This window comes from Centroberyx gerrardi, chromosome 13, assembly GCF_048128805.1.
Source record: "Centroberyx gerrardi isolate f3 chromosome 13, fCenGer3.hap1.cur.20231027, whole genome shotgun sequence".
NCBI lineage: Eukaryota > Metazoa > Chordata > Actinopteri > Beryciformes > Berycidae > Centroberyx > Centroberyx gerrardi.
The window spans coordinates 16,897,237-16,906,488 of NC_136009.1; the positions used below are offsets into that span (position 1 = coordinate 16,897,237).

General features: G+C 44.5%; 1 protein-coding gene across 2 annotated transcripts in view; it reads left to right on the forward strand.

Moving 5' to 3' along the window:
* The window catches only part of kmt2cb (lysine (K)-specific methyltransferase 2Cb), a 65,308-nt gene extending 56,814 nt beyond the window's left edge, over positions 1–8,494 (forward strand). For both annotated transcript variants that reach the window (XM_078287447.1, XM_078287448.1), the window contains exons 49-61: positions 125–309; positions 530–666; positions 1,084–1,366; positions 2,012–2,151; positions 3,002–3,115; positions 3,324–4,446; positions 4,539–4,675; positions 4,765–4,907; positions 5,168–5,342; positions 5,938–6,054; positions 6,209–6,282; positions 6,486–6,594; positions 6,701–8,494. In XM_078287447.1, coding sequence (XP_078143573.1) covers positions 125–309; positions 530–666; positions 1,084–1,366; positions 2,012–2,151; positions 3,002–3,115; positions 3,324–4,446; positions 4,539–4,675; positions 4,765–4,907; positions 5,168–5,342; positions 5,938–6,054; positions 6,209–6,282; positions 6,486–6,594; positions 6,701–6,793 — 2,830 coding nt within the window. In that variant the 3' untranslated portion in view covers positions 6,794–8,494. The remainder of the gene's footprint in view (positions 1–124; positions 310–529; positions 667–1,083; positions 1,367–2,011; positions 2,152–3,001; positions 3,116–3,323; positions 4,447–4,538; positions 4,676–4,764; positions 4,908–5,167; positions 5,343–5,937; positions 6,055–6,208; positions 6,283–6,485; positions 6,595–6,700) is intronic.
* The last annotated feature ends 758 nt before the right edge of the window (positions 8,495–9,252 follow it).

Consider the following 9,252-nt stretch of genomic DNA (forward strand, 5'->3'; position numbering starts at 1 on the left):
ATCTCTCTCTATCTAGTCGATATTGCGATATCCTTTTATTTGTTTTTTCTTTTTTCCCCTCAGTTAATTATGAATCCCCGATGCAGACACTAACAGGTCTCTCTTGGCTTCTTCTCTTAAACAGTAACAGAGGACAGGAGCCTTGCAAGGACAGGGACACACCAGACAGTTTTGTTCCGTCCTCGTCTCCTGAGAGCGTGGTTGGCATGGAGATCAGTCGCTACCCAGACCTCTCCCTGGTGAAGGAAGAGCCCCCCTCCCCTTGTCTGTCTCCTGTCCTCCCCATGCTCCCTCCACCTGATGGGAAAGGTAAATGTACACAACTGCAACATAATCAACCCACTTTTAATATTTATTCCTGTGATTACAATCAATAATAATTACATGTCGTTCTATACAATTCTATTTAAATACACAACTCCAGCAGACCTAACCTACTTGTAATTGTAACGACCACATGTTTACTTTGGGAAACAATGTGACTTTTTCTCACTACTGTCTTCCATTTGTCTTACTTTTTATCCTATAGGATCAGAGATCAAGCTGCAGGAGATCAAGACGGAGCCTTCAGGAATGTTCTTTGGCTCACCCTTTGGCCCCATGGCTAACGATTCCAAACAAGGGCTGGTGTCTGTGGCTATCACACTGAGACCAGCCGCAGCAGAGGTGAGAGTACTTCTACTTTTTCAGTTTCTATTTTCATAATCTGTGGCAGTTTTTTTTTTTATTTTCATGGCGCCGTGGTCAACAAGGGGGAGGTCAGTCAGTAAGGGGTGAAATTTGTACTCCTTTAAACCTGTGTGCCGTCAAACTTTATCATAGTTTACAGCACAGAAAATCATTTTATACAAATCACGTGAAAAAAGTCGTAGTGTGAAAATTTAACTTCAGCTACCATAATCCTCTTGTCATATTCAGAAAGACCTGTTCATTATTGCCACAAATGCATCGTGGTACTGCACAGATTATGTTCTTCTTTTCTTTCGCAACAAAATAATGTGATCTCCCTACACCACTGCTGGTGAGATTTTTTTTTTAAATGAAACCTTGTTAACTAGACTGTTGATGTGTTTTTCGTCTCAGAACATCACGGGTGTAGTGGCAGCCATTTCAGACCTCCTGTGTGTGAAGATCCCTAGCAGCTATGAGGTCAGCAGCACCCCAGAGAGGGCGCCCCTGTCTATGCTCAGTGGTCTGAGAGTGGGCCCCCATGGCCTAGAGCCTCGGCCTCCCATGCTCTTCCAGGGACGTGGAGACAGCGGAGGCCCTCAGGGGGTCCCGGGCCAGATGATGAGGCCCGGTGGAGCACAGGGGATGATGCAACAGCAACAGACGCATCACCTCCGCTTCCCACCCGACAGCCCAGGTGAGGGAATAAAACCAAAATTAAACAAGAATATCGCCCACTCCCGCAAGTGCTGTACTGCAGCTTTAATTGAAATGAGTCATGTCTGATTTCACTTAAACTTAATGACACCCTGTGAAAAAGCACAAAGCAGCAGAGCAATCTCAATATGTAATGGGTTCCCCTTTAATGTCCTCAGGTGCAATTAGTTCTCGCTTAACAGTGTTTACAAATGGCCATTTTGTCTTGCACATCATTATTCGTCTGGGGCTGAGGGCAGCGTCTGGCCCAGGTGCTGACGGGCATCCTTATTGATTTCAGACAGCGATTCTCTCAGCTAATGAAACAGAGTAATGATCTTTGGTGAGACCACAGTGGCACACAAAGTCCTGCTTATTGCTGTCAAACCATCAGGCACAAGCCTAATGAATGTTGTCAGTTAGCACAGAAACCTTTGGATAAGAAAGTGGACACTTCATCAAGAGTCCAAGGCTATGGGCATTTGCCTCAAGTGTGTAATTTCCTGTACTTCTGTAATTATGTGTCTATCTTCCAGACTAATGTTTATTTAATCATAAAATCGTGCATCATACCTCAGTAAGGTCATGGTCAGAGGACCTGCTCTGGAATGTATTTCATTTTTTAAAAACATGCTTTGTGCTTCAGGCTCAGCTGTAGCTAGAGGACCTGACCAGAAGAATCCTGGGAGTCCTGGAGCCAAGCCTCAGTGGTGCTGCCACTGCAAGGTGGTGGTTCTGGGAAATGGAGTGCAGAAATCCATCAAAGACCTCCTTGCCCACAAACAGGTACCGAATCATTTAGGCCTATCCACTTTTCGGGGATGCAGGGTGGCGTAGTGTGTTGGCAGACTGCTATTCAACTGGAGCACCTGGGTCCAAGCACCCCATGTCGGCAAGCATTCACCCTGCTGACGTGTTGTTGAGCAAGACACTGAATCCCTCCTAGCTGCAGGGCGTGTTCTGTAGCTCATCCTGCGCTCTGACCTCACTGTAGAGGGGAGGAGGGGCTAAAAGATAATTCCTCTACACTGATCAATATCACGTCACTTTTTTCATGAGGTTGAAATAATTAACTATCCTTAGCTAAGCATTGACATTTTTGTCCACAGCCCCATATAACATAAATGTCCCCAGTTGGCTAGCTAATGGTCCATAGTCTATGTGCTTAAATATATATGACACAATCACGATAGGCCCATTAAAAGTATTTTCTGTCAGACAACCATGAATCATTCTAGTGTTGATTTTCCCAGGAGGCACTGTATAGACGGGTCATGACCGGAGGCCCAGACCTCACTTCACAGAATATATTAATCCACATTCAGCCTGAAGCCCCACTCACTCACATATGCCCACACACACGCATTGCACCATGGTCATGCTACACATATACTCTGATTATGTAAATCCTGCCTGTTGGAGTGAAATCCATCTCGGAGCAATTAGTGGGTTAAGCAGTGTGCCCTATGACTTCAGTCTTTGGGGAGTTTTGGTTATTTAAATATTGTAGCTTTTTGATGTTTATTTCATAAATCCTGTTAATATCAATTAAGCTTGAGCAATTCACATTGGTGAGCCTTTGATTTATTACTTCATTTCTTATTCAGTCTATTAATACTTTGATTTCTCTCATTAGGAGTCTGAAGGGCAGTTGAGGTCTGAGAGAGACTTGGTCTTCTGCAGTCACAGCTGCTTTCTTCTCTATTCTTCCTCCTCATCCTCGCAATCCAGATCAGCCACAGAGACTAAGGTTTGTCCCACAACCCATGCATAAACACCATCATCAATCTTAAGAGTAGATCACTAAGAGCCAGAATAGGTGTGTGTACAGTTTAACACAACAAAAACACTGCATTTCTGACTCTTAGTGATCCATTATATGACCTGGGTTACACAATTCACATGATATTTCTTGTTTTTGCTAGACATCATATTCTGGTCTGATTTCATCCTTTCAGGAATCAGTGGCCCTTCTCCCAGACTCTGAGCAAAAGGAGAGCCTTTCTAAAGCCCAGCACCAGTACAGCAACAACATGTCCTCACTGGATGTTCATTGCCTGGCCCAGCTCCAGCCCAAGCAGTCTCCCCCCTCCACCCCTCCCATCCCCTTCCCCATGGCAAACGAGACACCTAAAACAGAGGCCAAGTCTGATACCATCAAAGTGACAGTGAAGCTGAAGGCCCGGCCAAGAGCCTACCACCATGACGGCTGGCACCAGGGAAAGAGACAGAAGGGCCTCCGCTGGAGGAAGTGGACAGTCCAGGTGGTGGTGCCCAGGGGGAACTCCCAGCTCCCAGATGAGGATAAGATCGATGACCTCCTGAGGAAGTTGGGCGCCTCCTTGCGCCCCCCTGTCTTGCTCCGGGACCAGAGGCGTTGCTGTTTTTGCCACCAGCTTGGAGACGGGATCACCGACGGCCCTGCCAGGCTGCTTAACCTAGATCTCGATGTATGGGTCCACCTCAACTGCGCCCTCTGGTCCACCGAGGTGTATGAGACTCAGGCCGGTGCCCTCATCAACGTGGAGCTGGCACTGCGTCGCGGCCAGTCGGTCCGCTGCGCCTACTGCCAGCAGACAGGTGCCACCAGCGGCTGCCACCGACTGCGCTGCACCAACGTCTACCACTTCACCTGTGCTCTGCAAGCTCACTGCACCTTCTTCAAAGACAAGACCATGCTCTGTCACGCCCACAGGCCCCGGGGCACGGCTGGACAGGCGCTGGAGCACGAGCTGCGCTGCTTCGCCGTCTTCCGACGCGTCTACGTCCAGAGGGACGAAGTGCGGCAGATTGCCACTGCTGTGCGGCAGCCTGAGCTGGGCTACACCTTTCGCGTGGGCAGCCTGGTGTTACATGCCATGGGCCAACTAACCCCCCAGCAAATGGCAGCCTTCCATTCCCCTACGGCCATCTTCCCAGTTGGCTACGAGGCTTGCCGCATCTACTGGAGCATGCGCCATGGCAACCGGCGCTGCCGCTACGTCTGTTCTGTTGAGGAGAGAGAGGAGCAGCCAGAGTTTTCCATCCGAGTCATCGAACAGGGCTACCAGGACCTGGTCCTGACTGACAACACTGCTAAAGGTTTGCCCCCATGTCCTCGCTTGTTCCCAGCCCTGTCAGGAGTACAATATGGTTTGTAACCATCTTGAGTGCTTGTGTTGCTGTTTCTTTAGGAGTGTGGGACAAGGTCCTGGGTCCCGTTGCTGAGAGAAGAACTGAATCAGGCACTCTGAAACTCTTCCCTGTCTACCTGAAAGGAGAGGACCTGTTTGGGCTTACAGTCTCTGCAGTCACCAAAATCTCTGAATCGGTTTGTAGCTGCTTTCAGCGATTTAAAACAAATGAATGTAATGTTCCATACAGGCTGCAGAATATCAACCTGTTTTACTCTTATTTCAGCTCCCAGGAGTGGAGGCTTGTGAGAGGTACTCGTTCCGTTACGGACGCAACCCTCTAGTGGAGTTGCCTCTCATCTTCAACCCTGCTGGTACCGCCCGCGCCCAGCCAAGAACCAACACGCCCTCCGCTGCACTGGTGATAAGGTAACTTTGGGTGAAGTTGACACTACTTCATCCTTGTGGGCGACGGTTATCACAAGACGTATTTGTTTGATATGGGTGGCAGGGTGGCTGAGGGGTTAGAGACACTGTCATTCAAGGCTCTACCAGCTACTGAGGTGTTATTCTGTCGCCTGCTCTGCTCTGACTTCCCTGTACAGACGCAAGCGAAAAGAGAATTCCCCAATGGGCATTAGTAAAGTTTATTATTATTTTTGTTATGTCTGCCACCTCTCAACATACAGGCCACAGCCACAGACTGTATCCAGCAGCAGTGCCAGGTCCAACCAGAATGTGGCTCAAGGAGAGGGTGGCGCCCCCCATAGCAAGCCACCAGTAGTGCACCCCAGGTCCTCTCAGTACCGCTGGATGAAGAGTGAGTGGAGAGCCAATGTCTATCTGGCCCGCTCTCGCATCCAGGTGAGTCTTGAACTAGATATAAGACTTATTTCTCAGCTATGATGGGATAAAATTGATGCTCTTGCCTTCAGTGGTATGGTGGCGCAGTGGTAGCGCTGTCACCTCACAGCAAGAGGGTTCTGGGTTCGATTCCCGCCTGGGTTGCTGTTGGCACTGGGGGTATGTTCTCCCCATGCCTTCGGTGCCTAGTGCCCAGGTGGGTTATCTCGTGAAAAGGGGCCTGTGTGGAGTTTGCATGTTCTCCCCGTGCTCACCTGGTGTTTCCTCCATACGATAAGAACCCCCCACTAAAAACATGCAAGAAGATCGTTGCCTGACCAGCGATGGTCGAAGAAGTTGGTACCCGGGCGCCGCGCTGCAGGCTGCCCACCGCTCCTGGCCTGCCCGAGGAGGAGGACGAGCCAGGATGGGATAAAAGCGGAGAATAAATTTCACGGCGCCATTTCAGCATGTGTGTGTGTGCCGCCGCCGAACACGTGTGTGCATGCGGTAAAGACGGGTTTGTCCGTCCCTGTTTGTTTTTTTTGTTTGTTTTCTGTTTGTTTTCTGTTTCCTGTGGACAGAATGATTCGCTAATTGTTAAATGTATTCACAGGGCCTGGGGCTGTTTGCTGCCAGAGACGTTGAAAAACAAACTATGCTGATTGAGTACAATGGAACAATCCTCCGCAATGAGGTTGCCATCAGAAAAGAGAAGATCTACAGATCTCAGGTATACAGTCTCCTGTTTTTTCTAAACATTCAGTTGATGTTAAATGAAAAATTACATGGCTGCTTTTGATGTATTTGACCTGAAAATTCCTTTTTAGTCTAAAGTTGCTTTTATCAAAAGTTACAGCTGGTAATTTTTCTTCACTCCCTTACAGAACCGAGGAGTGTTCATGTTCCGCATTGACAGTGAACATGTTGTCGATGCCACTCGAACCGGAGGGCTAGCAAGGTAGTGTAGGATTGTATTAGTCATTTTTACATTTTTAGAGAATGTGAACTTGAAATTTTTTTTTTTTACATTGCAAGATGGGACTGATATTGTAGCATATTGTAAACATGTCAAATGTAGTATATTGTAGCTGTGATGTTGTACCTTATAAATGTCATGTGATTTGTAATAATGCCTTTCTCATTTTCTGTTTCGTTATAAAGATATATCAACCACTCTTGTGCCCCGAACTGTGTTGCTGAGGTGGTAACATTCGAAAGGGGTTACAAAATCATCATCAGCTGCAATCGCAGAATTGAGAAAGGAGAGGAGGTGAGTTTTCGTTTTTTGCTTTTTTCTAGACTATTTATCTATTCAGTTGTTTGGATGTTTGTGTGCAACCTTTATCCTCACACGTGTTTATTGCCCTGTTTTTCAGCTGTGCTTTGACTACCAGTTTGACACTGCGGACGGTCAGCACAAGATCGCTTGCCACTGTGGAGCTCCTGAATGCAGGAAGTGGATTAACTGAGCAAAATGAAAACGACAAACACAAATGCATTCCTTGCTATCGAGTGTGGATGCCCTGATCTCTGTACAGAGAAGACTGCTTCACACTAAAGTCATTTTATGAATGAGCAGAAGGCCTGAACCCTTAGAGAGGTGTATGAAGTTCCGTTTTTGGCGAGTCGAGCGCAAGAAAGAATGGGTGGAGGAAGGGAAATGCAAGGCAGTAGCAGGATGTGACTTGTGCCATATGTGAGAGGCTCTGTTTTACTAGATGTCCTCTGTCTGTCTGTGTGTATCTGTGTGTTTGGTGTACATGGGGCGCAAAATCCACCAGCGAATGAGAGAGCACTGTGCGGGGTGCGGCCTTATTGCTTACTAAGGGCAGGCCCTTTTGTTTCATACTGTTAATGTATACCGTATGACTAAATGTAGACATCACTGAATGAGGAATGTACAGCAATGAATACCGCGAAGGGAATATTAACTTGCACTAAAAAAAAAGAAAAAAAAAACACACACACAAAAACTTTTAAGATACTTGATTCCATGAGTCAGTTTTATCATAGGTTTCTGTCATGTGATTTGTGTGGAATTCGAGAGGTTTTGTATTTATTACTGAGTGAATGAATTTTATTCTCAAAATGATGAGATTGATGAGTTAAAGAAGGCTAGACTGCTATTGTTTTTGAAGATTGAAGAAGACATGCTGTTACTTTTGTATAAATGTACATAAAGAAAACTATAGGAATAACCGACCAAATACTACCTTAACCTTCTTGATGTTTGGGTGTTTTTAAATTGTTTTTTGTTCTGTTTGTCGTTGAAATTTATTTAAGATGGACGTTATGATTTCAGTTTGAGAGTATATATTATGATTATTCTGTACAGAATTTGTAATATAACCACAATAATTCACAAAGTATTTTTGTTGTATTAAAAGTAAGGTATTGTAGCGTAGTGTTTTGTGACTTACACGTACTTTGACCACTCGAAAAGAAATATTTTTGTTGACTAACGTGGTAACGAGTTATCAGTTACAGAATCAAAAGAACTCTTCAAATCGTAAGAGATCATTCTGATCTGTTTGCTGTTAATCAGGTTTGATTTTAAAGAACTGTGAATTAGGTTTTAAACTACCCAAAAACAACTTTTAACTTTTTAACACGAATAGGCATAGGAACACCACCATGTTTTCACCTGTTTTTATTTGTTTGTTTTTACATTTGCATTTACAAAAAAAATAGGTGCAAACGTCTAATGATACTGCAAGTTAGACGAAACTAGTCTGTAACAGAAAGAATCATGTGGGGAAACCTTGTTTGGAAAACAGAGATGGCATTCTCCTTAATCAGAAATGTTTCTTATACTGACACTTCACATGTCACATGCTTAGAAATGGAAGAGTTTTGCGTGCACAATTTCAAGTTGACTGTAAAATTTTGGAGACAGTCTTAGAACTTGTAATGTATATGGCATGTATTTTTTTAACTTTCCGAAGACTCAATTGTATATATTTTCTCAATGAATGGTTGTAACAAAATTGTTTCTTGGATATTTTTCTTCTCTTGTATGATATTACATCATCCTGCCAGTGTGTTTGTGCTACATTTTTCTTGGTCCTGTAAAGTAGTCTGAAATGTTTTTTTGAAAAATGCCTTTTGAAGTGTACAGAGTAATATGAGGTTTGGAGTTTGTGGAATTGAATTTAGAAACATTTACAAAAATAAACTATTTTACATCTTAATATCTTGTGTGTATGTGTCATCAATAATTTACAGATTTCAACTGGTAAATATGGACAACGAAGGCTTATTACATATTTTATTAGTGTTGTCAGGGAGGCCTAGTGGTTAAAGAGACTCTTTAAAGTCACACTGACATTTAAAAAAAATACTTTTTTGCTTTTTAGCTCATTCTAACAATCATACCATACACCTATTTGAGAATTTATGTCAAAAATTATTTGATTGTGTTTTTATATCAAAATCTCATTACTTTTAACATAATCTTTAGTGGTGACTTCATTGCCTACCAGGAGGCGTACATAAAAATCCCAACCAATAAAACCATCAGATTTTTCAACAATCCCACCCCTCTATCCCTCTCATCAAATAAAACTGCCTTTCTCTCCGTAACTGATCTCCCATTGGTTTACACTTTTGAATGATCCCTCCCCACATTGTGTCCCGCCCCAACATCCTGTTCCAACAGGAAAATACATCACATTAAGGAAGCAAGATGCTCTCAAAATGCAGTTTCATTGTGACTTTAAACGACCCAGGTTCAAGTCCCATGTTGGCAAAACTCTGCCCAGCTCAGTGTCTTTAAAGAAAAACATTGACTCCCTCCCAGCTGTAGGGGCGCTGCTCTGTAGCTGAGCCTGCACTCTGACCTCTATGGAGGGGGCAAGCGAAAAGAGAATTTCCCCAATAAAGTATAACATTTATTATCAACAGGAAAATGGTAGATAAACTGACTAGA